The sequence below is a fragment of the Strix uralensis genome, chromosome 15 (assembly GCF_047716275.1).
Source record: "Strix uralensis isolate ZFMK-TIS-50842 chromosome 15, bStrUra1, whole genome shotgun sequence".
Taxonomy (NCBI): Eukaryota; Metazoa; Chordata; class Aves; order Strigiformes; family Strigidae; genus Strix; species Strix uralensis.
Genome location: NC_133986.1, coordinates 3,317,752 through 3,345,733, shown reverse-complemented (window position 1 = coordinate 3,345,733; position 27,982 = coordinate 3,317,752). Strand labels below are relative to the sequence as shown.

At 39.7% G+C, this 27,982-nt stretch overlaps 1 protein-coding gene across 1 annotated transcript in view; it reads left to right on the top strand.

The window, feature by feature from the left end:
- The window catches only part of KIAA1549L (KIAA1549 like), an 84,327-nt gene that overhangs the window by 21,837 nt on the left and 34,508 nt on the right, over positions 1-27,982 (top strand). Inside the window, exons 11-16 of the mRNA XM_074885143.1 lie at positions 2,687-2,850; positions 8,641-8,831; positions 12,692-12,819; positions 14,451-14,474; positions 23,678-23,856; positions 25,469-25,683. Of these exons, the coding sequence (XP_074741244.1) occupies positions 2,687-2,850; positions 8,641-8,831; positions 12,692-12,819; positions 14,451-14,474; positions 23,678-23,856; positions 25,469-25,683 (901 nt within the window). The remainder of the gene's footprint in view (positions 1-2,686; positions 2,851-8,640; positions 8,832-12,691; positions 12,820-14,450; positions 14,475-23,677; positions 23,857-25,468; positions 25,684-27,982) is intronic.

The following is a 27,982-nucleotide window of genomic DNA, read 5'->3' as shown; positions in this document are numbered from 1 at the left end:
TTCCTGAAAAGTGTTCCCAAATTTATTTTTTAAGACTTGCATCAGATACTGAGTGATTGTGGGCACAGGTGTGTTCTTAATTTTTTTGGATATTCCTGTATAGTTGGCCCACAGTCATAAACCTGTGGTGAAACTTGGAGGGTTCTTTGTGCAATAACAGCTTAATGACTAAATCGATGCCTTTAACCAAATCTCTCCACTTTGCCAAGGTTTTTATCCATTATTTATAGTGGACTTCTGTACTGGATCTCCTTACTGGCTAAACAGCATATAAAATGGGCCTCCCTGATGCCATTTTTTCTGCCTGAATGAGCAGTGATATTGAAATAATTACATGTAGTGGTGATAGGAAGAGAAGGGACCACTGTAATAAGTAATTGACGTATCATCCATAAACATATGATTAAGTTAGAAGACTGAAGTATGATATCATTTCCAGAGAATACACTATATACTGTATCTGTGCCTTGATTTGATCATGGTCTGTTACTGAATTTAATTGGACTGAAACCAGGGATCTCCATTCCTGCTGCCATAAAGTCTAGCATTTAAATTCTAAATTACTTTGTTTTCCATAAGAATATTTCTTTAACGTAATTTTTACTAAAGCAGCTGTAGATAATACATAGCAGTTTCCTAGCTCTTTGTGCAGTTTTGTGATTTACATGGGTATTTAGGCAATTATGACATCTACTGCTCATCATCTAACTTTGTACTTCCACGATCTGATAAGACAGCCTCATTCATCTATAGATTTTCATACAAGTTAAATATGCACAAAATACTGTAGGAAGAGAATATACAGAAATTGAAATTATAACCCCGGGTAACTGAGATTCTGAAGTATTTGAAATGTAGGAGGTAGTTCTATCTTTATACCTTATTATGGAAAAAAATCCATTTCTTTCATTTTGGACATGGTATTTGTAGTCTGTCTTCATATTCCCAAAGAAAATACTTTGTGTGCACTTCATTTTTACTCATTATAATTTCTGTTATAGCAGAATGAAAAGTTCCGTACCAAAATGCAGTAAGAAAAAACATCTACCCTCAGGAGCTCATGGTCTGGTTAGACAAGACATATAACAAAAATTATGGATGTTCCCATTTTATAAGTGAGGGACTGAGTTATAGCAGAATGAAAGGCTTGCTTGTCTTACTGAGTTGAATGAACCATGGATTGACTTACTGAAGGTCACATTGGAAGCTGGTAACTGAATTAATGATGTAAACCAGGGCTCCTAAATGTCTGTCCTATTAGCCATAAGGTCATTGTTTCCCCTGCATTCCCTAGAAAGAATAAGTATGATTTTTCAGCAATTGTTTGCTGCTCTCACAACAGCAGTCTGTAATTAAAGTTACTGTTTTCTGATAAAATTCAGATTCCTTCCCTTTCATCCCCAAACTAAATGTCAAAGTCGATAATTTAGAACTATGCAAGTCCATTGAAAAGTGAACCTTGAAAGGCTTCAGCCTGGCTTTTTGGGCACACGGTTACTGGGCAAGATATGTGTCTAAAGGTGCTATTCCTATCACCCAACAAACTACATTGGCTCTGCAAAAAGTTGTAGATGAACAAAGAAAATAGGCTCAAGCTTCAGACAGATTTTCAGCTGGCTTTTGTAAGTGCTGCTGAACAAGATGGTATGCACTTGTAGTCTGATCCTGAAAGATGCTGAGTGCCTCTGACAGCTAATAAGCTCAATGACATTTGAAAGCACTAGTCTCCTAGGAAATGGGAAAGGCTGCTTTATGCTGGTATTCTCACAATTGCCTGTCCACACCAGCAACCAGTGCCATAGGAAAATAGAGATAGCATGGTGAAGTCCACAAAATATTTCACTAAAATCAAATTCGGCATCATAAGGAGATTATCTGGTGTTTTTCCAGAAAGAAATTAAAGGAGAGAATGGGGGATGTGTCACAGGAGGATCTCTTATGTATGTACAAGTTGAAGGTTCATACTAAGAGACTTTATTCTGTTAAAATGGAATCTAAAACATTTTAGCATCACTGCATTTCTGAAATGTACCCTTTTCCTGGTGCCGTTGTTAATATATCTGCAAATAGGTCTTTCCAACCTCATCATTTCCCCTCCTTCAGAAATGATGTATTCATTTTGACCTTAACTATGATAAAGTATTTCTAGAGCACAAGAGAAGCATTTTCTTATTGCCCTATTGATATCAATAATAACTACTAGCATGCTTAGCTTCATTGTTTTTGAAAAAGCTCTGTCAGTTTACTCTTGCTGAGCCAGTCTTTGGCACCAGGTATGGACTCCACGTGTATACTGTTAACACACATGCTACCTTACCATAAGCTGGTTTTGTGTTTAAAAAATAATGAGGGACGTGTTACTTGCATCTTTTTGTGTTTATTCTGTAAATGAACCATTGGAGTGATATCTAATATGGCATCAAACTTGTCTTGGGAGTTGATGGCTGCTTTTGCATATAACCAAGTAACATATAACTAAGAGAAGAGAGCCCAGGGATTTGTGAATTGAACAGTGTTGCTGTGTTTTGGTTTTTTTTACTTAAGGAATACAAAAATATAGCTAGATTACTAACAATCCTTTTATACTAATTATTATATGGAGACAGCTGAAGACTGTGTTGGAAGCAATTTAAATCTTGCGGTTGCACAGTGAGACTCACCAATGCTGGTTTGCAATTTTCTGTAGCTGTGGTGAAGAACCCTCCAAACAACCTGTGGATCATTGCAGCAGTGCTGGCTCCCATTGCTGTGGTTACAGTTATCATCATCATCATCACAGCAGTTCTGTGCAGAAAGAACAAGAACGATTTCAAACCAGACACCATGATGAACCTGCCTCAGAGAGCTAAAGTGAGTGACCGATCTCTTGATCCAAGATGTCTGTTTGCTTTCTGAGGTTTTGACTGTGTTTCTCTGCTAGGTGTAGTTGAAGGATGTTTGGATTTGAAATGGTTGTTACTCACAGTCCGGATCTCTGCACTTCTCTGTCCTTGATACCACCGGTCACAGCAATTACCCTTCTGTTTGACTCAGGACTCAGCAACTTTTGTAACAGCTCATCCTTTGTGGCATAGGTAGCAGTGACAGAATAACTGTTACGCAGTGATGTAAGGCCATTAGGGCTCAGTAGGCTTTACCTGGGGCAGGTGCTTCCTTTGTAAAGTTAAGGAAATGGGATGTTATGCCTAGGCCTTGTCAGCAGCACGTCTGCCCTAGAACCTCATTCTCAAATCCGTGGCCTGAGCTGGTCCTACCTGCTGCGGGTGGCAATGGCTGAAGCTCTGGGCTTTGGCAGCAGTTCAGACCTGGTTCTAACCAGTTCTCCACCCAACTGCTAATCCAGAGAAGACAGCCTTTGAATTTTTTTCAGAAAATTTCTCCCACTGCTATTTTCCTAGTTTTGAACTTTCTGATTTATTTGTGGATATTGTTGGTTGGGTTCAGTTATATTTTCCTTAAAGTTACTAACCCATACCAATTACAAGATGTTTTTTTCCAAATCAAATGCATTTCCAGTTTGGTTCTCTAACAGAAGAATGTCACGGAATACTGATTTCTCTCCATAGTGAAAAGAGTCTGCCTTCTCAGTGCTGCTGTTAAATGGCTCTTAAACAGAGCCACCCAAAGTTAGGAGTTTTTTAGGCTAAAGAGCCTGTGTGTAAGTCATACTGTTCCTTTGCCCTTTTAGCTGGCTTTGTTCTTCTCCATTGGCATGGGATTGAAATGATAGATTTTTTTCTTTGGTTTCTTAATGCTACAGACAGCAAGATTATTGTGATTTCAGCTCTGTTGCTTCTGCTGAAAAATGTAGATTGGAGGGAGAGTTGAAGGCATGATGCATATGACAGCTCTTTTCTCCTCATCTTAGGTTAGTTGCAGATGGGTGCAGCTGGTGCCAGTTGGAAAAAGACTTGTATAAAAAATGATGCAAAAAAGGCATTTCCATTTTGGTTCCAGTATGCTCATCTATTTATCCAGTGTTATCAAACTAGAGTTAAGACGAGATCTGCAAAAGTGAAACAAGCAATATCACAGACACAAATAAAAATTAATACCACTGCAGTAATTTCATATAATGTCTCATTGAAACCTCTAAAATGCAAATCATGCTTTATTAGGGGCTGTTGCAAATACTATGCACCACTTGATTCTTCTTATACGTAATCTTAGTCCCAGCTAAAGGACAAAATGAGACTAAATTTGTACATTGTTTTGAGCTGGCCATCATTATGGGATGCTTTACAGCTGAAGAAAGTCACTATTTAAAAAAAACCACTGCTGTTTAAAGCTACAGCACAGAAAAAACTTGAAAGCATTTTAATCCATAGTCATCCTTCAAAAAAAAAAAAAAAAGAGAAAGTTGATTCTTCACTTTACCTGAGATATCACATTTAATCAGGCTATAAGATACATGGTCAGGTTAAAACCTATTCAGTCAGTTTACATTTGCATCAGCAGTCAGTGTCATCAGATCGGAGGTGGATCTGCAGAGCAAAACAATTGATGCTGAGCTCCCAGCATCCGCTCTGCACTTGAGAAGATTTTCCTGTAGACTTGTTCACATTTGCAGCTGGAGTGCAGGAGGTCCACTTCTAGAGTGCATTTCCCCTTTTTAGTATATTTTGAGACTCCATAAAATTTAATTTAATTCATTATATGAAAAGTGATGCATTTCAAAATGAAAGCTAAATTGCTTTCCATTTAGTTTCACAATGATGGCTCCATCAAAAAGGTTCAGCCAGGTCTAGTTTAGGGTATATGCTGGTATATGGACTGTGGAGGATAAATTCTGCAGCGGGATTGGAAATGGACTGGTTTTGTCATCCCTGATTTCAGCATCTTTGCTTAAAATAAGGCTAAGAAATGTATTTTGGGAAGATAATGAAATATGGTCATTTTGAAAAGAACAGGTTTAATTTTATACCAGCATTAGGGATATCAGGAGTAGTGGTAATTACTTGAACTGTAATTGCTACATTTCATGCAGTTTGGCAATACAAATAGCTGATGAGGACATACCTATATCACATTTAAAATGAATATATTCTATTTCATGACTTAGAAAAGTGCCTGAGACTGCTTGATTAATCTGTTCTGTAAGTGGTGTCACAGCAGAGTGATTTTTAGTTTAAGAAGCAGCTTTAATACTTTGTTTCTGTGCATCTGAGATTTGCTGTTGAATCACTGGAGCAATTTTTTCATACCTTTTGAATATCCAGCAAACTGTATAGAGAGGAAAAGAGAATATTATGGGATACTCACAACCTTGGATTTCAGCTGGATTTGTTTTCAGTGGTGCCATTTAATGTGTTCCGGTTCCAAAAGTCCTGCACCAAGGGGACTGGCAGAGCAGAGCTGCCTGTTCATCGCTGCAGTCCTGTTGCTGCTGGGAGCAGCGGAGGCTGCGGGTCCTCGCAGAGCAGAGCTGCCTGCCACGTCCCTCCGGAGTCTCCGTCCTGTGCCAGCGGGGCAGGATGCCTGAGCACAGCACAGAGGGGTAATGAAACATTGAGTGTCAACTGTCCTGTAGCTGGGGGTGGTGGTGTAACAGAACAGCAGGATTGCTGCCTGTGCCTAGTAATTAAGGAATGACTTTTTTATTGTAATGGACTGAAGGCTAAATAAATGAAGTTTAAAAAATGACCTCTCATACATAGTGTAGTTTATAGTATCTTTCTTAGGAATTGTGTTGCTGTTCTGAATTGCCTTAGCAGTCAGAGACATCTGGACTAAGTTGCAGGGAAAAGGGACTGTTACTATCTTTTCAGTTGGCTCTCCAGTTGTAAAATTAAAAGTAGTATAAATTCAAGTTGGTGAAATTCTGATGGGAATTTATTTTAATGTTCTTTCAATGCTGTTTTTATTTTGAGCAACTGTGTTTACTTTGAGGTTTTGGATAGATGATAGCTTTTACTTCCCTTGCTTTCTAATTCACAGCATGCTTTTTTAAAGGCTGTAATCTGATTTGTCACCTTTTCTTTCATTTAGAGGATGAAAGAATAAGCTTGCAGGTAAACAGAGATAAGATCTGCAGTTGAAGACCCACAAGCAAAAGCAAATACTGCAGGCCATGAGAAAACAACCATTATCAATTTGATAAAGGGCATGGAAAAAAAAAAAATCAGAGATGATGTCTGTGTACATGGGTATACATGTAGAGGGAAGGGGCTGATCATCCTTTTTTCTTTTTTTTTCTCTTCTTTCTTTTCTTTTAAAATATCAGTATCTTTTTCATTATTGTTACAAGGGAAAAAGTCCCAGAAACAACTCCCTATACATTGCCTGGCAAAGGGTAGTTTGAATAATTTAATGGTCTCATCATTCATTTATTATTTCAAAAGCAATATTCAAATCCCAGACCTTTGGTCTTTCTCAGTATTTTGGCTGTATTGGACATCTATGCTTGCAGTGCTTCAGCAGTGCCTGATTGTGATTTAGTCTTGCCAGTTCCCTTCAGGGGTGGTAAAGCCATCTGCTCCTGTGGGCTTTTACAGAGCAGGGTTCCAAGATCAAATTTTACTTAACACAATATGTCTGCTGACGAGGGTGGCTTTTTCAGCTCTTCCTTTATTGCAGTTTGTTACTAGACATGGTGGTAAGTAGAACTCGGATTAAAATAATCCTTCATTTTCTTCCTTTGGCAGATCCAAGCTGGGAGTCTGCAGAGTTCTTCTTAAGTAATTCTCATGTTCTGCTGCTTTGGGTTTGGTTTTGTTTTTGTTAATTATTTTTTTTAAAATAAGTTATGCAATATAAGTTGTAACTTCCAGTCTTTCAGAGGCATGGAGGAAGAAATGACTGATTTAATCAGCTTTTTGTTACCTTTTTTGCAGAATATCTAGGAAGGTCTTGACTGACTTGAAAAACATTAGTTTGGTTAAAAATATTACTATCTGGGATGTTGTGCAGTAGTTCTTCCTAGCTGTCCTTCACACAGCTTCTCCTTCCCCTTCCTTCATTCCCTTCCCTTTCTTTATTTCTTCTCTGCGTAGCTAATTTGGTGGCTGCTTTTGTAGTACCCTGCCTTCAGAGGAGGGCAAGCAGAAAGCTCTGTCCGGGGCAATGTCATTATGACTTGCCGTGGGGTGGTGATAGTGAATTGGCATTTCTCTGATACATGGCAAGTTTCATCGTGGTAATGTGCGGAGATGTCTGCTCTCCCAAGTCAGCATTAGCCCAGTTAGCATCTCCTTAATTCACTGCAGCTACTTATCAGAGGAATACTGAAGTATGTGAGCACATTAGAAATCCTCAGCCTCAGTTTGAACAGGAGATTGGGATTGCAATGTAGATCCCCATAAACAAAAAGCCTGTTTCGTTTTAAAAAATAGAAGACAGTGCCCTTATTTTCAGACTGAGATTGCCTATGAAATTTATCTGTATTTATAGCTATAGCCCAAACTTAGTAAGGGACAGAACAAGAGAAGATGTTTTTTCAGAGCCCATCCTTTTTCTGTGCCATCAACAAATTTTGTGGTCCAGCTGATTTCCTTCTGGAACTAAAATAGTCAATAACAACATGACAGGAACCTGAGAGAGACTATTCAGTTATTAACTATCTAATTCTGATGTGTTTCCCAAAGTATGTTTGAGGGTTAAAATCACCATTGTTCACCTTTGAAATGTTTTATGGTGCTTTTTTGGCATTCTATTAATAGTCTTTGTACTTCAGAAAAAGCATCCTTCCAAGTTTTTTAATTCAATTTATTGTAGCAAGAACATTTTAATGTGTTACATATTTTTTCCAGAGGTGGTTGGGAATGTCTTTGAGTGATTTATTTTTCATATTTTTTCCATCTCTTTTTTCAATATAAAATGCAGGTTGGTTTGGGTTCCCCCACCCCCCCCCCCCCTTTTTTTTTTCCCCCCAATAGAAAACGCAGTTTGGAAAGTTAAGTTTTACTTAAATGCTTTAATTTTTCCATTAAGAGAATCCACCTTTTGGCAACTGCTTTGCCTGGAAGGCAAGTTCTGCTTGTTCCTTGCCGAGGCAGCAAGGAAAGCCCGGCCGGGCTTTGGGGAAGGAGCGGCTGGGCACACAGCCCTGGGGTGCCTTGCTGCAAGGCTCTTGCAAATGCTGCTTCCCAAGAGAAACGAGTGAAGTCAATAACAACCTTCCCAGTAGGCAACTGGCAAACCAGGGGAAATATAATTTCACTGATCTGAAAAAGATACTTTTCTGGAAAATGTTGCCCATGAAATTTTGATGTGAGCCGTTTTTACTTTGTCTTGATTTGGAATAAATTACTCCCACCTTTTCTGGAAACACAAGATTTTTGTCAGAGAAAGTTTTCAATTTTCTGTATGGCCTTATTTCTCTTCCTCCTAATTTTTTCTTCTGTATGCTCATTCTTCCATTGTCTGTTAAAGGAATGTCTGGAGGTGTTACAGCAGGGTAAGAAAGGTTAGGCAAGATCAATTTTATACTAGCTAAACATGTTTAAAATATGTGGAATGGAGATCTCATCAGAAAATTGGTTTGTTGTTGGGCGTTCATATGTCAATCTACATATTTTTACCTGTCACTTATGTAATTAAAGAAGTTAAGGGGTAGTTGAAAATTTTATATTGAATTGGGAGTTTTATATTAACATATGACACATGCTGGAAATGTCTTTTTTTCTTTCGCTTTTTTTGCAGCCAGTACAAGGCTTTGACTATGCCAAGCAACACTTAGGTCAGCAGGGGGCTGAAGATGAGGTTTTACCTGTAACTCAGGAGACTGTTGTACTTCCACTTCCAGTTAGAGATGCTCCTGCCTCCCAGGAAAGAGAAATTACTCAGGATGGGAGCACCATCAAAACTGCCAAATCCAACGAAACAAGGAAAAGGTACGGACTGACGACGTGTTTCTGCAGAGGGGTGGAATAGGGTACATGCTACTGGTTGCTTAGGAAAAAACTGTAAGGTTTGGCAGCCAGGCTCTGTGTGTGGCAGATGGTTCCTCCATGATATATTCTTGGCATAGTGCTGATCTGCGCTGGATGTGTAAGATTGCTGCAAAATGCAAGATAAAATAAAATGAAGTCTTCACAGATTGTACATGCGTGGAGGAGGTAAATGGGAAGTGGCTCTCGTAGGCATGCTGGTGTTGTACAAGAGATGAACCCAAACAAAACATGGGATCTGGAACATGAACAATGATCATTTCTCAAAGGAACCAAAAGACAGGACCTCTGCCCCTGTAAATTGCTGTAACTCCACTGATGGACGCTGTCAGAATTGGACTACGTGTCTTCATTAGCAGAAGGGCAAATCCTAAACATCCACTCAATTATGGAAGACCTTTAGATCCAAAGCATCTACAGAAGGACAAAACTTTTGAGAGTGGACAAACAGACTACATAACATCAGTGTCTAGGGTAAAGTGTCCCAGCTTTGCAGTTTCTTCACAGGAAGTCTACAGAGTTGAAAGATTACAAATTAGAAGGTCCCCAGGAAGCTATCTGGCTCTTCCTCTTCTCAACACTGCAGGGTCAAATACACCCCTAACTCAACTTTATCTACCTTTTTTTTAAAGTCTTCCAGAGGTGGGATGATCACAGCCTTCTCAAACAATCTGTTCTTCACTACTTTTCCCATTAGGAAGGTTTACTTCATGTCTACCTTCATCATAAGAGCTGAAGGTCATTATTTCTTGTCTTGGTCATCTCAGGCAAGGAAAGCAGATTATCCCTTTATCCTAGCTGGTTTGCATGCTTCAAGTCCATTTTTCCTTGACCCGCTCTCCTTGAAATTAGTTTAGAGTGGAGGATTATCAACTTTTTATTGCTGAAGAATGATACTGAAGGGGAGAGGAAAATAAAACTGTTAGGTAAAGTCTGAATAGAGGTAATAGTTGTCTAGTTCACAGTCCTTACCCCTTGAAGGGACTTGGTAACATAAAAGAAGAGTATCTGGCCAGTGCAGAGAAATTCTGTAGAAAAGAAGGTCTTCATCGTTGAGTCACCTCATCTTGTACTTGTTCATGCACAATGATATTTGCCCCTTTGGAGTAACAGACAAACTTGGAAAACTCAGCACAATACTGCTGTATGCTGGGACAGGGCCACACTGGAGCCATCTGCAGCCGCGGGCGGTGGCGTGCTGGGAGGCATCAGCCCAAACGGTGCGGGGCTGGAGGACCTGGCACTGCTGCTCTTCATGGGGGGTAGACCTCCCCATTTGTCATAAGCTGAGGTCTTCCCTACAGAAAAATGGCAACAGAAGGATCCTGAGCTGGTGTCTGGTTTGGCATACTTCTCTGGTTGTATAGTAAATCACCTGGAATATGGAGAGAGCTGTCTGCAGGGAATACCAACAGAGTAGAGCAAGCCAGCTGAGAACTCCCCTGGTTCCTGCAATTGCTTCAGTGGGTCCGGATGTAAACTGTTATTCTGCCCTTTAATGTCAGCAATGTATTGTTCACACCATAAATCACTCGAACCATGAGAGTCAGGCTGTATATTCCCAGCCAAAAAGCACTTGTCCCGTTTGAAGTCTTCTGTCCTCTCATGAAATGATAAATGGAAGATGACTGTGACACCAGCTGTGGTTGCTGGTGCTGGGCCACCACAGGTTAAGTCTTTGGAGGAACTGTTCTTTAAAATGTTTTGAAGCCTCTCCAAAGCCATGTGTAATTACACACAAAAATTGCAAACCAGCCCTGTTAATTAATCCTCTAACAAAAGTGATTAAGAACTTCATTCAGTCCTTTGAATGAGTGCAGAAATCCACCTCTACTTAATCTTCACAATTTTAAACAAATTTTGATAAGCAAACTTGATCCAGGAATTCACAGGAAAGTTATTCTGATTATAAAATGTGTTGCACATTGGTGTCTTTCTAAGCAAATAACTAAGAATTAGTTTTGACTCCTTCAGAGTGATTACTTGAGTAAGTGAGAACATGCAGAGTTTTAGCCTTTTTTCATTCCCAGATCTGTGTCTGGGGATGGAATTTAATGGTTTCTAAAGATGAAGAAATATTTCTTGACCTTTATGTATTTGCTCTTTCATTTAGGCTACTTTGCCGCATGGAAAGGTCAATTTAAATCAGACTGCCATGAAGTGGCTGGTAACTGATCAGAATATTTTCTCTGATATTACCACTGAAGGAAACTTCATAGTTAATAATACGATGGGCACTTAAAAAGGATGAATATTTAGATGAGTGGCAGCAGATACCATTGTGCAAGCTGTCTGTGCTTGTAACTTGTTCCCAAGTGGAGCAGATTTTCTTCAGGTGGTGTTCTGTCCCTGGGTGTATTTTTTTTACTGAGCTGGGATTATTCATTAGCAGTGACAGACAGGTTTATAGGGGAGAAATGCTACTTTTCAAGAATATTTATTCTCAATACAATTTCACAAGAAAATCCTCAGGCTGGGCTGAGCTGAGCTGGAGTTCTCATAAAGCCCTGTAGCTGGAAAAAGCCTGTCTCAAATTATATATATTTCCACCTAGGCTATCTTCAAAAGAGAGTCCGTAAGAATTACTTTTCTCATACTTGTCCCTTCTTGTTCTGACCACGGTAAACGCTCTCTACTTACACCAAACAGGGCAGTCAGAACTGGAGGTAAATGAATGCTTCAAGATGGCAATATAGTATTGGCAATAATTTACAGGACGGTTTTTACAGTTGTTTTGCTTTAGTACCATTTTCTGGATACAAAGCCATTGTGATGGCAATAGAACTTGATTTTTTTTTTTTTTTTTCCCCTGTGTAAATGAAAGTCCTTTGATAAGTCTGTGGATTTTTTTTTTCTCTGATGCAACCTCTTTATAGTATTCTGTCATTGGCTATGACACTTCAGTGATAGATTGCAGATAGGTGCATGAGTAACTATACAGATCCTATAGAGGTTTTCATTCCCGTTGTGGCAAGTTTCACATGTAGAAACAATGTGATGCCATGTCTGGATGTAGAGTAGCACCAAATTTAACACTTTATACTTTTGCCTGCTTTTCCCAACTTGTGCATCAAGATTTGAGTAATTTGCCCACCCCAAAAAGAAGAGAACTTCTGCTCCAGTGCAGCCCAGAGTTATGCTGCTCACTTCTGTTCTTGCTCCTCGTTGGGACTGAATGCTCACAGCGGTTCTGCTCTGCCCTCCCTCCTCACCCTCTGCAGGGACCAATTTCAGGGCAAAGATATGCAATGGCTGAGTAAAACAACCCTTTTCTTATGAGATTCAGCAAATAATGGTGCTGGTTAAAGCAGGTTATATGCAAAAAGGAAAAAATGAGAATTTTCTCATCACATTGTGTGGGCGTACATGTAGAGTGAGTGAATTTTGCATTGTGGCTGACAAAACAGTTGAGTGTAAATGCAGGCTAAATAATAAAGGAATTAGTTTAGCCATATATACAAAAACAAAGGCCTGCTTTATTTTAGCTGTCTAAATGGCACTGAATTGATAACAGGATTTTTGTCCTCTGCAGTGCCACTTCTGTCATTGTGGGGGTGGTGCATGGGAAGTGGTTGCATTCGATGCCACTACGATGCCTATCAACCCTGAAATAATTGAGAAGTCGTGTTCTGCCATCACCTCGTTCCTGCCTTTACTGTGTTTCTGTGTGCAGTTTCTGTCTGCTTTTGGTACAAAATCAGACTTGAAAACTCAGTGATGCAAACTGTGCAAATGAAATAACCTTGAAATGAGGTTTATAAGGAAGAACTCACAGCCTCCCTTGTTGCTATGGTTACTTGCAGCCGGTCCCCGAGTCAGAACGGCTCCATCATCAGCAACGGGTCGGGAAAGCCCAGCTCTGGCCGGAGCTCCCTCCAGAAAGTAATGGCACCGCAAAAAGTGACAAAAGACGACGGAAGGAAAAGAAACGGTGAGAAGTGTGTGTTGGTGAAAGCTGCTTGCAGCTGCCCCTGTAGCCGTACCCACACAGGCACTAGCTATGTTGAAACCACCTTCCTATACCTTCAGCAGTACTTAAGCATTTTCTGTTTGTAGCTGGTTTACTGGTTTTTTTCTTCCCCTTTACTGCTATAACTGTTTCTCAACCTCACATGAAACAATATGGTGTTTACTGTCTGTGTGGGCCTTTGCAAGTTTTCTTTCTTTTTTTTCTTTTTTCTTTTTTTTTCTTTAAATACCAGTAAACTAATGAAGACATGATGCTGCTTGGTAGGTGGACAGGGTTTACAGCTTTTTTCTGTGTAGAGCCCTAAGATATTAAATCCCATTACTGCTGTTGCTAAGCTGGCCCAGATTTGATGAAGATGAATTAATTAGGTAAAAATTAGTTTGAGAAAGTGCGAGACATCCAGAGCTTTAACTTTCCATCTCTTATCATCCTTGTCATGCCCATTATTAACGCTTACTGGCAGCTTTTCCTGATGCACCTAGGATGTTACACTGGATGTTTTTTACAAGCCCTTGGCTGATGGTGGTGACCTTGTGACTTGAGATGTATCAGGAACATCTGATCAGAGTAGAATTCAATACCCTTTCTTCCTCGCTTTTTTTTAGTTTGTGTGTCTGCTTATTTCTCCTGAGTTATAGCTTTGCTTCCATAGCTATATTTTCCATATGAATAGAAAACACTGTGGCTGAACCAATTGATCACTTGCCTCTAGAGGGAGGGAATTAAACTGGTTGTGGTCTCATCAGATCCTGTCATGAACACAAGTCCGTAATTCTTTGTTAAAAATTTAAGTGTGGATGGAAGGTCTCAGATAAAGAGAAAATCTCAGTGTAGATCTCTTCTCCTTTCTCCAGTAAATCACCTGAGTAACCTCTGTGGAGCATTCTGATGGCAACCCTGATATCACTTCATATCATCTCTTGATGATTGTTATGCCTAATACTAAAGTGTCACGCAAAGGATTTGCTGCTTTAGCAGGAATACAGGGAGATACAGAGACAGATACAAAACACCAGAGATGGCCTCTGTTCTGTACAGGAAAATCATACTGCATTTTTCAAGTGTCCTCTGTTCTTTCCATTCATGTACCATAGAGCATTGCATCTTGTGGGGACTGTGCAACTGATATAACTGTAGTACTCTGTTTTTAAATCAGCTGCACTGAGATTTATGCATATTTGCAAATTCACACAAAGAACTGAAGTTAATTTTCTTTTGTTATGTGTTTGTCACCAGTACTGCTTGCTTCTGACAGACCTGTCACTTCACTGGTTACTCCAGACCTGTAATAAGTATTTTGACTGGTCTTTCTCAAAGAGTTCTGAAGAGGTCTTTTTTTTTTTTTTTTTTTCATAGACAACATGACAATATTTCATGGTTCTAAGTTTCAAGGATCATAATTATTTTTTCACCATTTCACATGTAGCTCATTTTGAGACAGCAACACTTACGGTTACCAGAGTTAAAAACTGTAATTTATGCTGGGTTTTTTTATTCCCTACACAGGAAAGCCAATATTCAAAACCAGTGATAGGTGATGTTTACACGTGTAGGCAAAACAATTTAGTGAAGGTTTTTTTTTGTTTTGCTAGGTTTTAAATCTTCAAAGAAAATTGGTAAGAACTTTGAGTTTCTTTGTTAAAGAACTAACCTTTAACATTCTTTCTTCTGGTCTGGACTGTAGTGTGTTTCTAGAACATACACATGCTACTTAAAGAAACCTTCCAATGTATTATAAGGGAATACTAACCTTTATTTTAAATCTTAATTTCATTATAATTTTAGCTTCAACTTCATTTGGTAATAATAACTATGCACTTTTCAAATTAGTCTGGAAAACTAATAACTGCTTTAATTACACATTTATCTTACCTCCTCTCTTCTGTCTTCTGAAAAAAAGCCTGAATAATGATGTTACTTAACGATGGTCAAGGTGCTCCTTGTTTGAAGCAGCTAAATGATTTCTAGTTCTAGCACCATAGGGAAAACTTCTTTAGTGTATACTCCTTTTATACTATGGATTCTTGTCATTTGTTCCTACTGCATGCTGGCACTAAGATATTGAGCTCCCATGCCAGAAAGGAAAAGCAGTATTTGCCCATTGAAAAAGTAGTAGTACAGCATATATACGAAATATGAAACCAGCTGTTTCTGTCTGACTGCTCTGGCTTTGAAGGAGCCTGCGTGTGAAGCACCTTATCCGCAGAGCCCTCCTGGTAGAGACTTCAGCTACTTCTAGAGGAACTTCCTTCACTTGACTGCCATGGCCATACAAAGGGTCACCTGGTACTTTCCAGGCAGAGATATGAAGGGGAATAAATACATTGTACCCTGGTAAAGAGATGAGGATTTTTTAGCTGTAGGCATATTTTAAGATATGTTTAGGAAATTTTCCTGATACAACCCTTTCAGAACAGCTTCTGAAAAGGAAGGTGTGGTCATGGGAGATGAAATGACCTCCCAGAATTACGGATCTGGCCCCACGTTTATTCTCACGTGCAGATGTGCTTTTGACTTTTGAGTTGTGTGATCCCAAATGCCTATTGAAGTTGAAATTAAGAAACAAAAATCAAGGCACCCATTACTTTTTGTCACAGAGCTTATGCTTTGTTTCCCAGTGCTATGATTACAAACACTGTCATCTCTGATATTTTGTTCTTTTTGCAGGCTTTTATCTTTATTCAGCATGATTAGCATCAATAGAACGTGTTGGCTGTTTTTCCTTCCAGTTTAAGAAAGAAGCCACTTTTCTCCTAGTTGTTTGTCTGAACCCGCTCCAGCTCTCTAGCCCGGTTGTAGGCTGACACCTCTAATGCGCATGTCAGCAAAAGCAGCAGCATATTTTCTTCTCTGAGAAGCAGCATCTTAAAACTGGAATGAATCCCTTGATGGTCACATGTTTGATTTGGGGACTCCAAGTTAGAATGGCTCATTAGTTGCCATAGTTACAGACCAATTTTAGATTCTGTTTCTTGCTGACATTTAGTTACATGGAAAAATGACAGCACTGGATGTTACCTCAGTACATAAACTCTATATGGCTTGTATCAAAATTGACTCCAAATGGAGTGTGTCAGGGCTGAGAGTGAACAGTGTGAAACCAGCATAGACTGACAGGTTTGGCTTACAGACCTGATGTTTTTGAGGATCAGGAGAACTCTTCAGTTGAGTCTTATTTCTACAGAAAACACAAATAAAATATCTATTTGTATTACAATAGTGTTAAACTTTGGTAACGTAATTGCATTTTTTTCCTTTTTTTTTTCTTACAAAACACTTATTGGTATTTTTAGAAAGGAAACTTCCTATTAAAGTTGATGAGTTGTGCTTTCATTTACTTTGGGCACTTAGGGGGAAAAAAAAGAATTAAAACCTTTTTAAACAAGTGCCTAATTACATGTGTTAGAGGACTGTGAGATGAATGAATAAGCCAAGAGAGGTACAGGCAATTTCTGAGATGAATTTGTAAAAGAACAACAGGATATTAGCACTTTCACCTATCGTTTTATCAGGCCAGATATCATTCAGGGAGAAGCAAATAGCTTCACCCACACGTGCTTAAAGATCTACAGCAGCCTACACTAAAACCTTTCCTTTCACCAGCTCCTCACAAAATGAAGCCAATGAAAGTTATATAGGTTGTTTTTCCAACCTTTAAGTGCTCAATCTGGCAACTTTCCCATTAGCATCTTTGGGAGGGTGTGATTGCTTGCTTGTTTTGAGAAAAAGAAAAGCTTTACTTTGCTAGCAGTTCTTAATGAAGCATATGACTCCATACCTTTTGGAGTGACTCCATAGCTTTGACTCCATACTTTTGGCTGTATACCATGACTCTGTACCTTTGGCTGTATAATTGAGCCCAGTTCTGTACTTGAATCTCATCATCATGAAAAGACACATATCACAAGTGAAGATGCACAAGCAGCATTCCCCAAAGAGTCAAACTTCCTTGTGTAAGAAACTTTCCTATACCCCTCCTAAGAATCCCAGCTGGAACACTTCTTATCTTCCAAGCATTTGGACACTGTCTTTAAAAATAGATGTAACTTTTCAGAAGTCGTTCAGTCAAGGGCCTCACTCCTTTTTAAAATATCAGTCTCTAAGATTATAATTTTCTCTGTCCAGGCAGAAGCTGTCATACATTTTTAATTATCTTTTTCTTCTGTTCTTCATAGGGATATCTGAAAATCAGCCTGCAGGAACAAAGTACTGGGGAGGAGAACTTGGCTGTATTATTGGCTTGGGTAAAATCAAATGGATTTTTGGATGTAACTCAGCCAAGATATGATACACTGCCTCCCTTATTCTACAGAAGTGTGGGCCACTAGTTTTCACACTGTCCAATATGGCAGCTCAGTGTCAGAGGCAGTTTTCCTGAATTTCTGAGCTGTTGTCTGTAGTGACTCAAATTAAAAAGAAATATGGCAATAGCAGTTGAATCAGTAGCAGTGATGTAGCAGTCTGCTTTGACACAGAGTTAGCTGGAAGATATGGTGTATCCCCAGCAAACATCCAGCACCCTTCATCTACCTTTTCTCTGCTGGGTGGGGTGAAATACAAGCTAGATTGGAAAGCGCTTCATCTTGCCAAATTATGGTCCTTTAGAATTGGTTTCCTAATCTAACCTAGCCAGATAGACTCTCTAGTGACTCCAGAGGGTGACAGCTAACTGGGACAGATCTCTCTGCTCTGTAGGTACTCACCTTTCTCTTTCCACCAAGGAAGGAGTCCAGACAACTGCATTTGAGCATATGTGCAGATTTGAAGTGAGATTCCCTCTCATGATGCCTGTGCCTCTGAAAGGCTGAGAAATAGGAGTGCTAGGAAGAATTTATGGTGTAGACTCTTGTCTATTCTGTTCATCATTCATTCCCTCGTCCTGAATCATTAGCTTCTTTTGCCCCAGAGTGTTAGTGGGGATCTTGATCTAACTCTTCACCCCCTCGCAGTAAACTGCCAGGCTTTTCTGGAGTAATTTCCTGAAATTTAACCCTAGCAGGGTGAAAAAAAGTAAAATCCACTTGTTCAGCTGAAATCCCTTGTATTTGCACCAGTTACTCTTCTGCTTGATCATCCCAGAAGCTTTACACATTGATTCTTTTTTTTTCTCCAAAGATTTCAGCTTGTGTGACATAGCCTAATATTTCCCCATACTGTTTCGATTTCTTCCACTGTCTCTTTTTTTTTTTTGTGTGTGTGTTTGTTTTAAATGTAGAGAGCACTGTGACCCTGCTAACATCCTGCTGGTGACAGTGAATCCTTTGTTTCTTCAGACATAGCCAGTATTATTTCCTGCTGCTTTCTGCACTTGGTTTTGGTTTGCAAGAGGCAGCCAAGTGTTGTAACCTATTCTGTGAACTTCTGAGCCACGTTTCTGAGCCTCTTCATACTCCTACTGAAGCAAATGGTGCCAGTGCTCCACCTCCTCTTCCCCCAGAGAGAGTGGGAGAAAAACAGCACCTCCAAACTGTCTGTACTGTGTGAGTGGGGCCACCCAGGTGCTATATTCACAGGCATGGTAGAACTTGCATAGAATAATTGGAAAATACTTTGTCTGGCCTCTTTTACGTCAGCTTTGTTAACCCAGCTTGCTTTTTTTTCTTCTTTTTTGGAGCCAGTCTTTCTGATTGCTTTTCTCATGGCAAGAAAATACCTTATCCTATGTTGCTAAGGTGCCTGTTGCAGCAGACCTCTGAAGGAACTGGGATCTGCAGGTGGTTGCGCAATTAAGTATTAATTCATGTCTGCCTTCCCCTCCGGATGAGCTTTTCTTTGCCACATAATTGAGTCTGACAGCTGTTCTCATCCAAGCAATGGTGTGAAGAGTGTGTAGATGTTCATGCCATCAGATCCAGTGGCTGTCTGGATGGTTGTGATCATTCACTAATATGTCAGCATTGAAGAAGACAAATGGACGCTTTTATTGTGCAAACAGAAAACTTTTTCTCAAAGCTTTTTAAAGCTCGTAGAACACTACGTTCTTGAAAAAGCGTCTCGTGCTGTAAGTTCTCATACCTTTCCTATCTTCTTTGTATAGTCATCATCCTTGTCAGTTAAATAATTTTTAAGAATTATTAAATATGCCTAGGGTGGTGTTACAGAAGTGCCAGTCAGGAAAAGGGTCTGATGGATCCTGTACGAACATTATGAAATACATGGTCTCTTTTTGAAAGACTTTGATAAATAGTTGAGGCATATATGGTTGGAGGAGATGATGTAACCACAGGGAAAAATGTCTTTGCTTCTGTTTATAAGGACAAGAAATGTTCGTAGAAAGTGAATGAAACAAGCAGCTAATAGAAATGTAGACATCCCATGTATACAGTTTCATAAAAAACACACAAATGTCAGTTCAGAGCTCTCAAATGACCACCTTAGGTAACTTCTATTTTCAGGATCCCGGGCAAACCCAGGACTGCAACATCTCAGACACTTGGCCTGGAATTTAGCAGCCTTTGCATATGAAAAAATCATATCGAGGAGGAATCATGAGCTGCTTCCATTAGTCTGTAAGCTGTCCGCTTCTCTGAAAATACAATATTTGTGCTGTTCCTGGAAGGCTTAGAATCGCACTGTCTCACAGTTGAGTGTATTTCGGAAAGGGATTGAGAAAGAGAGAGAGAGAGAGTGTGTGTGTGTGCGCACGTGTGCGTGGTTGTCTGCTGCACTGCAGGATCTTATAGAGAGGTACTTCAGTCCTGAATAGGTTCAGATACTGATGTTAGGAAACTTGTATTTTACTTTTAGGCTTATAAACTCCTTCAGAAGCTTATGGATTTTTTTTTTTTTTTTTTGCTAGGAGCTCTTGTTTATACCTTTCAGCTAACAAATGGAATGATTTAGGTGATGTAGAAAATGTCTAAGCTTTTTCTATATATAGAAATTTTATCTAAAATGAAAATTATTTCCCCATTATTTACTTACATTCAGGATTCAGGATTTCTGTTTGAAATACTGATACGCAGGCTCTTTCCTAAGGAGTCTTTTAGATCTGTGGCATAGTTTGCTCTTTGTCGAACTATAGGTATACAACATGGGTATGGTTACAGTGTTTGTATTCCCTTCATACAAAATCAGTCTTTGAAAACTTTTAATACTTCGTTGAATGACCTAAGGAAAAGGCAGAGCACGTCTACCTGCTTGCGATTGTTTCCCAGGTTTTGGCTTTATGCATTTTTCTCTATTGATGTCATTCTTTTTCTGAGGACTTCCAAAATCGGTCAAATGGTTGCTTCTGAGCGGGACAGCACATAACTTTGGTTCAAGTATTTTGCTGTAAGGTTACCTGATGCACAGGCAATTTAAACTTCCTTACTCTTTTTTTACAGGTAAGTATTTCAGTCCTTTTTTTCTTCTTTCCAACATATTTTGATTTGGGAGAGGGGAGCAAAGACAAGGTGAAAGGAAAGAGAGAGAGGAGAGAAGATATCTTGTGTGGCCTTCATACTGAAATCTTATGCTGACAAAAGTATAACTTTTTTTTTGAATATAAATAAGTAGATAAAAATAGAATATTCCACCTTTCTAATTGTTTCTCAACTGCTCATAGCTACAGTTCCACAGCCCCTTTTCCCCGGGCTGCAGGGCTGGTGGCACGTGTGGGTAGCACCATCTGCTGGCATCGCTGGCTGGAAACGGTGCGGAGCTGCACTGGCACTGTGAGCTGGCATCCCTGAGGCAGCTTCAATCCAGCAAATCTTGTATACTAATAGCTGCAGTGAGGTGGAGATAAAGCTTCAGCGATGATTTTGCTCTTTGAAAACCCAGTGCCACGCTGATCTTCACTGCAACTGGCACTCAACCTGAATACATGATTGCTTTGGATATATCTTCATGTACTTCAGTCACAGGAAGATTAAGAGGAGTAATTCAATCTCAATGGATCATGTAGCATGAGATATCTAGCACAAGATATTTCAGAGATGGGAAATTACTGTTAAGTAGGTGATTAAGTTGTTTTTTTTTGCCCTTTTCTGCTGCTGGACTTCTAAGTCTTGCTGTGTGTGCACGCAGACAGTGCAAGCAAGAGTAGAACAAGGAATCCATAATAATGTTGGTACGCATCTGTTTAAAAACAGAAATTAAAAGCATCGCTTTGAATTTGTGTTGCTAATTATAGTAAGTAAGTGTGCTTATTGTGATTGAGTATAATATCTGGGCAGTTTTATGAAGTTTCCCATGCCTGTCAGTCGCTTGCCCAGCTGAGGCGTTCGGATGGGCGGAGTGGCCCAGGGCAGGGATACACAGCAGAAACAAACACTCCAGGACTCTCACTTTTTTCTGAGCTCCCTTTTGGTTTGTTTTTTAAAGTTTAGAGATTGCTGTGGTTCAATTGTGTTATAAATGCTTGCTGTAAATTCTCTCAAAGACATAGATAGGAGCAAATATTAAAATTCCCACAGTACTTGCTTATGGTTCACTGCCAATACAAACTATAGCAGTGTGCCAGTAACTGCAGATCAGGCTCTATCAGTCATGAATGAAAAACCCCTACTTTTATATTATAAATGCCAATTAATGAACAAATGCTAAACTAAGGTGGAGTAGACTTAAAATTTCTAGTCCCATTTGGCTATGATTTCCATGCCAATAGCACTGCAGTAGATGCAGGAGATGTGCTCACCAATGAGAGGGCTGATACTGAGGGCGCTCTTCGGTGTCAGCATACCAGATCAGAATTAGCTGTTGTCTGTGATTCCTGATTCTCTTTACCCTTAATTTTTATTTTCTTTAATGAGTCTTTGAACCAGAGGAATTGTGTTTAATTAAGCAAAACTCTTGGTTTCTGATCCTGAAATGAGGTCTGAGGAGACAGCCCACACATCTGTAGCTAGTCATGTTCTCTGTGGGTGCCTGGAGATCACTGCTGAGGTCTCAGCAAGCGCAGTCCTTCTGAAACACTGGGGTGGAAACACAGCTGCGCTTCTTGGTGATTTCTGCTTGAAGTAGGGTACACAGAGGATGTTTGGAAAGAATCATGTTTTGCAAGTTGATGCTTAGCCAGGGATTTTTCTGGGTGTGCCTGGCTCAGACAAATGCGGAGACAGGCAGCCAAGGAGAAGGGATTCCACAACTTCTTGGTACTTGGACTGCTGACAAGATACTATCCAGGCTCCCCTCAGCTTTCATCATCATGAGGGACCTCCTTTGTCAGTGAAAAATACAATTCAGACAAACTTTTTCTCTCTTGGAGATAGTTGTCACAATGAAGGTACATTGTTAGGGTAGCATGGAAGTTTCAGAGGTGAATTACAGACAAGACCCATCTTCTAGAACTGCATCTGGTGACGTACATGAGAAGCAAATTCATTCAAAATGTCCCCAGAGAAGAATGGCCATGCTTCACTTTTATACTCATTGTAACGTAAATGCATTCCTGTTCAAGTGTGGTCTGTGACAGATGAATGAAGAGATACTTGCCTGATTTTGCTGGTGTGGTGTCCTGGTGGCATGGGTGTCAGTGGTAGTCTGGCAGTAATTTCAGTGAGTGAGGCTTGTGATCCACTTGCTCCAGTGAGCATACAGAGTGTTTGAACAACCTCAGGGGGGACGAGGGGACTTCAGACCCACTAAAGACTCTTACTGTATTCTGACAGTTCTTTGGAGCCGAAGGGACAATATTTAATGACAGATTGATTTAACCCATATATTTCTCAAAAGCTCAAATAGTGTCAACTCCAGTCCACACTGAGTACAGACAGAAAGATAATGAGCTTACTCAGTTGGCTCATATTTTATGTTACCCCATCAAATATTTTTTTTACCAAAATCATTGGCTGTCTAAACTGCTGAGTTTATACAAGTCCATTGCAATTTGTGCAGTGATTAAATATTAAACCAGAGTGTATTTTCAGAGGAAATAAATTTAGAGCAGACCACTTTGTTCTTTAGCAGAGGATCTCTGCTCCTGTCAGTTAGGAGATGGAGCAAACGTTCTTCCCTCTAATAGCATAATTATTCAAAAATATTTGCAAGGATCTCTTTGTAGAATTTGTGCTCATGCTTTAGAGTTATTCTTTTATTCCAAAATGAGGATAAAAGGTTTAAGATTCAACAGCTGACAAGGTGATGCAGGTTTACAAACAAAATTTGGAGGAGAAAGGGCCCAATTGTATATGAAAGAGTTATCCATTTATATAGAAATCTAAAACTAAAGATACTTTGCCATGCCATTTAATTTTAAAGATTTTTCAGAAGCTGCCTTCTATCTCTTAAGAAATGTTAATGTTTTAACTTTATAGCCACCTGAGGTACTACCTTGCAAAGCAAAAAATTAACAATCTTGGACATCATCAGTTTCTTAACCATGTTTTAACACACAACAGTTAATGGTTCCATTTTAACAGGTGGCACTTCTAGCATTAATAACTTCTGCTAAAATCAGTAGGTTTATTTTTCAAATTTTGAGAATCCTCTTGCAGTGTCAGACAAAAAATGCTGCGCTCTTGTGTTAGATCAGGTGTAACTACTGATGCCTTGGCATGTGGAGATGTGAAACCTGGGAAAAGATGTACTTTGACTTTCATTGTCATTTTCATACAATTTTCTGTGTCTTTATTTTTCTCCTTTTTTTCCATCTTATTAGTGCAGATTGGAAATCAACCTTCTTTGGGGGAGTGCCAGATAATCCTTTGAATACATAATGTTATATGTAATGTAATCTAATGGGATTTTTTTTCCAGTGTAAAGGTGTCCCAGGTCTGCTCCTTGAACGTACTGAGCACATCATTAATCTAAACGATGTGCTCGCTGAGTTTTACCTTGAACGTGCAGTAAAAATATCTGTGTCTTTATGCTGAGTAAGTCTGATGTGCTTTAGTGCCTGTAAGTGATGAAGAGGAAGGAGGCATTCTCTTTGATAACATTGCCAAATCTGCCATCGACCCCTTCGACACCTCTTCTGGATCGGTACAGCTGATAGCTATCAAACCTGTGGCACTACCTGCTGTTCACGCTGCATCAGATAGGAGCCAGGAATCTGCCATCATTAATGGAGAGGTAAGGACTGTCTGATAATGTCTCCAGCTGTTTCCTTGGCTACATCCACAGGTGGAACAATCTTAAGCTTGTTAGAGTTGAGGACTGGTAGGAGGTTTTCACCCTGAGGCTGCATAAAGTTCCATGAGTATTGTGGGCTCAGAGATCTGAGAATTTAAGATCTACTCTTTCACAACACACCTATAAATGTATGCGACCTTGGAAGAGGCAATTCTCTATATTCCTGTCACCTTCCCAATATCCTTTTCTCCTATTGTATTTGTTTCAACAAAATGAGTAACGAAGGCAGAGGGCAGAAATAAGATCTTTGTCTACATGACTTCTGTGGCTGAGCATGGAAATGTCTCCAGCTTGTGCCGAGCTGATCTTTCTATACTGAGCAATACATCTCATTCAGAGCAAGAAGAGATGCAACAGGACCATGGCTTTGCTCAGTCTGCACTCCAGCCTGTGCACAGAGGGTACAGTTGTTTCCTGGGAAAAAAGTGGGATGGCACAAGTCTCTGACTCAGGTTCTGGCCAGAAACCATGCTTTGGTTCCAACACTCGTATGATAATTCATGGTTTTTATGTAGATTTAATCAAGACTGGTCCATTTACAAAGGACTGAGGCTTTTATATAGTTCATAAACATGATGGGGACAAGCCAGAGAGGTGTCTTGTTTGCAGACTCACACTGCAACAGTCATTTAAAGATCAGCCGGAATCTCTCTGATGCTGTTTAAAAGCAACAGGGAGGGCTGCTGCCAGAGACACAGTAAAAGACAGTGTCATCAGGCTTCCCATGGGGGCATGGATTAGAGCAGTCTGTCGTGCTCCATTTCATACTTAGTTTCCAAACTCAGAGAAAGGCCTATTTAGATTTCAGCATCTACTTTCTGTAAGTCAACAGGATGGCATTGCCAGTGGTGTGTGCTCTCTTGTACATACATTTCATAACATTTGTGAGAAGACTGTAGAATTTGACTCTGGAAGCACAAAGTCCAAATAAATTGCTCATTTCCATGTAATTGACAATTTCAAACAGAAAGGAAATTTTCTCAATACTTAGGAGCATCCATGGGACCTGACCTGTACCAGGTCAGACCAAACACCTGTTTATTTAAGGATCCTGTCTCTGACAGGGGACCATAGCAGATTCGGAAGGAAGCATATAAATATAAGGAACATATGATGATATTTCATTGGAATTCTTCCCCAGGCATTGGTGGTGACTTACTTAAAGTTTTGTGTAGTCAGGGGCGATGTCTCTGTACTTACAGGACCCTAGAAAAGTTTTCATTGGTGAGTTCTCCCCATGTTACCCAAAAGCAAGCACAGTGTTGGGTCACGACAATTGGCTAACATCATCAGTGTTTTTCTTCAGTGGGTGTATCTGAGTCACTGTTGTAATGGTACATAGTTTTTAGGCTAAAATTATTTAACCATCTGCCAAGCCATAAAAATGCAGCGACTCTGTTCACTTGCAGTTCCTCACTGCTTACAGATGGCACGGTGTGGTACAAAATGCGCTCTGTAAAATGACACATGCAGTGCATCAACCACATTCTCACAATATCATTTGGAAGTAGCCAGCCCAGCACCATCCTTTAAATGTCTTTCTGCCTTTTAGGTGAACAAGGCTTTGAAGCAGAAGTCCGATATAGAACATTACCGCAACAAACTGCGCTTGAAAGCCAAGAGGAAGGGGTACTATGATTTCCCACAGGTTGATAACAAGGGGCTGACAGACAGAAAAAGGATGTATGAAAAAAACCAGAAAGAGCTTGACCACATTTTGGATCCAGATGCAGATATCTCGTCTCCTTTTGCTGAGCCTAAGAACAGGTGAGACTTTTTATTTGCAGTTCTTCATCTAGGAAGAAAGTTTGTCCAGGGTATGTTGGGAATCAAAGGGGCTGTTCTTAATGAGTCAACTGTTTGCTGTATGGTCAGCTGGCCCCTCCTACTTTATGAAGAAAATTCATATGACCCATGATTATTTATCAAAGTATGTCATCTGGTAAAACTGCAATGTGGTTAAAAAGCAAGAAATGGAAAGACAAAAAAATAAGGGAAGGGACTGTTGCAAGTTCTTGTGAGTCATTTTCCAGGTAACGTAAATAGAAGTGGTAGTAATGTTTTTGGTAATACTGAGAGTGGACTTAAGCCAGGAAGTTAGCATCTGAATTCATTCTTTTCCAGAGTTCAGTGGTGTCATTATTTTGTCATTATTTTTATCTGAATATGACTATTGCAATAGGCATAAGATAACACAACCAGTACACCGTCAATGTATTTCAGTAGGTCCTGCAGGGATGGTGTCTGTAAGATTGTGTGTGTACCTGTTGTTGGTGATCTTCCTGTGCCTTTAACAGAGAAATTCATAATTTGCTCATCTGTGACGCGAAGCTGGCGTATTGTATAACAGTACTAATGTTTGATTAACACTTCACTGTCTCTTGAGGATGGCACACCAGTAGTATTCATCTCCCCATTTTAGAAACGAGGAGGGAGTGTACATGCTGATTCTGCCTGAGCCTACTGTGGGTGGGTGGACCTGATCTTTTGCTGGTGCTCTCTGAAACACAAGTTGATGCATTGAAAAGAGGAGATCACACCAGTCCTACCCCGGGAATGGCACAGTATGCAGATTCCTCTTCTTTAGGGGTGGTGGAGGTGTGAAGGATTATAAGAGTGTGTTTGCCGTTGCACCTTGCACCACGAGGGCTCTGGTTCTTACTGTAATCAGGGACCAGCAGCAGCTGACCCATGAGGGAGAAAGGAATACTGAAGTACGTTTTTCTGGAAATGACCCTCACGCCTGGAGGTGCAATCTTGCAGCCCATCTCCTGGGAGGTTCAGACCAAAGTTTTCCTATGAGTATAAATCATAACTGCAATCAAAGCATTGATGGTGACACAGTCTTTGCACACAGTGCAACTTCAGCGATTACCCTTGGGGCCCAGAGATGAAAAAGACTGTAATGGGAAATATAACAGCAGTTGGCTCAGAATATGGGCAGGAACTGTGATCAGATGAACTTCTATAGGTCTAGAGTTAAATGACTGAGGGATACTGCCCTTGATGAGCCGTTTCCCAGGGTTGCACTGATCAATGAAGAAGAAAGATGCTGACTTAAGTGTATGTTACGTCCTTGCTGGAGGGTCTGGGCATCATTTCCTTGTGCAGTTTTCCAGTGGGGAAGGAATAAATTGCTCCAAGTGCACTGAAAGGTAAGATACTGAACCCTCAGTACACAGGAGTCCTGCTCTGTCTGCACGGACTGTCTAGAAGATATAGATGGAACTGTAGAAACATTGATATGACTGTGTGCTGTCCATATAGTGAAGGACTGTGACATTACTTTGGATGTTTATTTTGTGTCACATGCCATGTAGGAAATGTTTAAAACATTAAACATGAAGCTTTAATGCTAGCCATCTGCTTTTTGTTAAATATACTGATGTTTGTTCATGTGCTAATGTGCTGCAAGGTCCCAGAATACATTTTTTTCTGTGTGTTTTCTAATGTGTTGTGTAAACCTGTCATAGTCTTTTGAGATAGTGATCACTGGCATGATATAAACTGCTTGAAGGCAGGTATACTGCTGTAGAGGAATGATTTCATTGTGTAGCTGAACCATAAAAGGCTGACTGCCAGATTTATTTGTTAAATATATAGTCTATATCCCTACATAGGAAGAGAGAGGAACCATTTCTGATGTACTTTCTGTAAAGACCTACACAGATGTTGCAGATGTTTGCAAACAAACCAATTCCAAAGTCTATGCTAAAATTTCCATACTAAGACCTGGAACTGAACTTGATAGGCTGCAACACAGATGACAGCATTATTGTCTTCAGTATTCTAACTAAAAAAAGATGGCTAAAATGGCATACTGCTGGAGGAAGGCCTTGAATAAAACTACAAGGTAATGTGAGTTTTGGTGACTGATAAATGAAACGATACAATTGTATTTTGGTAATGAAATAAAAATTATTTTAAAGCAATGTAGGTTAGCATAAAATTGAAAAGATTTGATTTCTAACGTTTTCTGCTTTGAATCCTTGTTTGTATCGTTAGAGTTACAGCAATTAAAAACTGAAAAATTGCATTTTATGTTTTTAAATAATATCACTTAGGA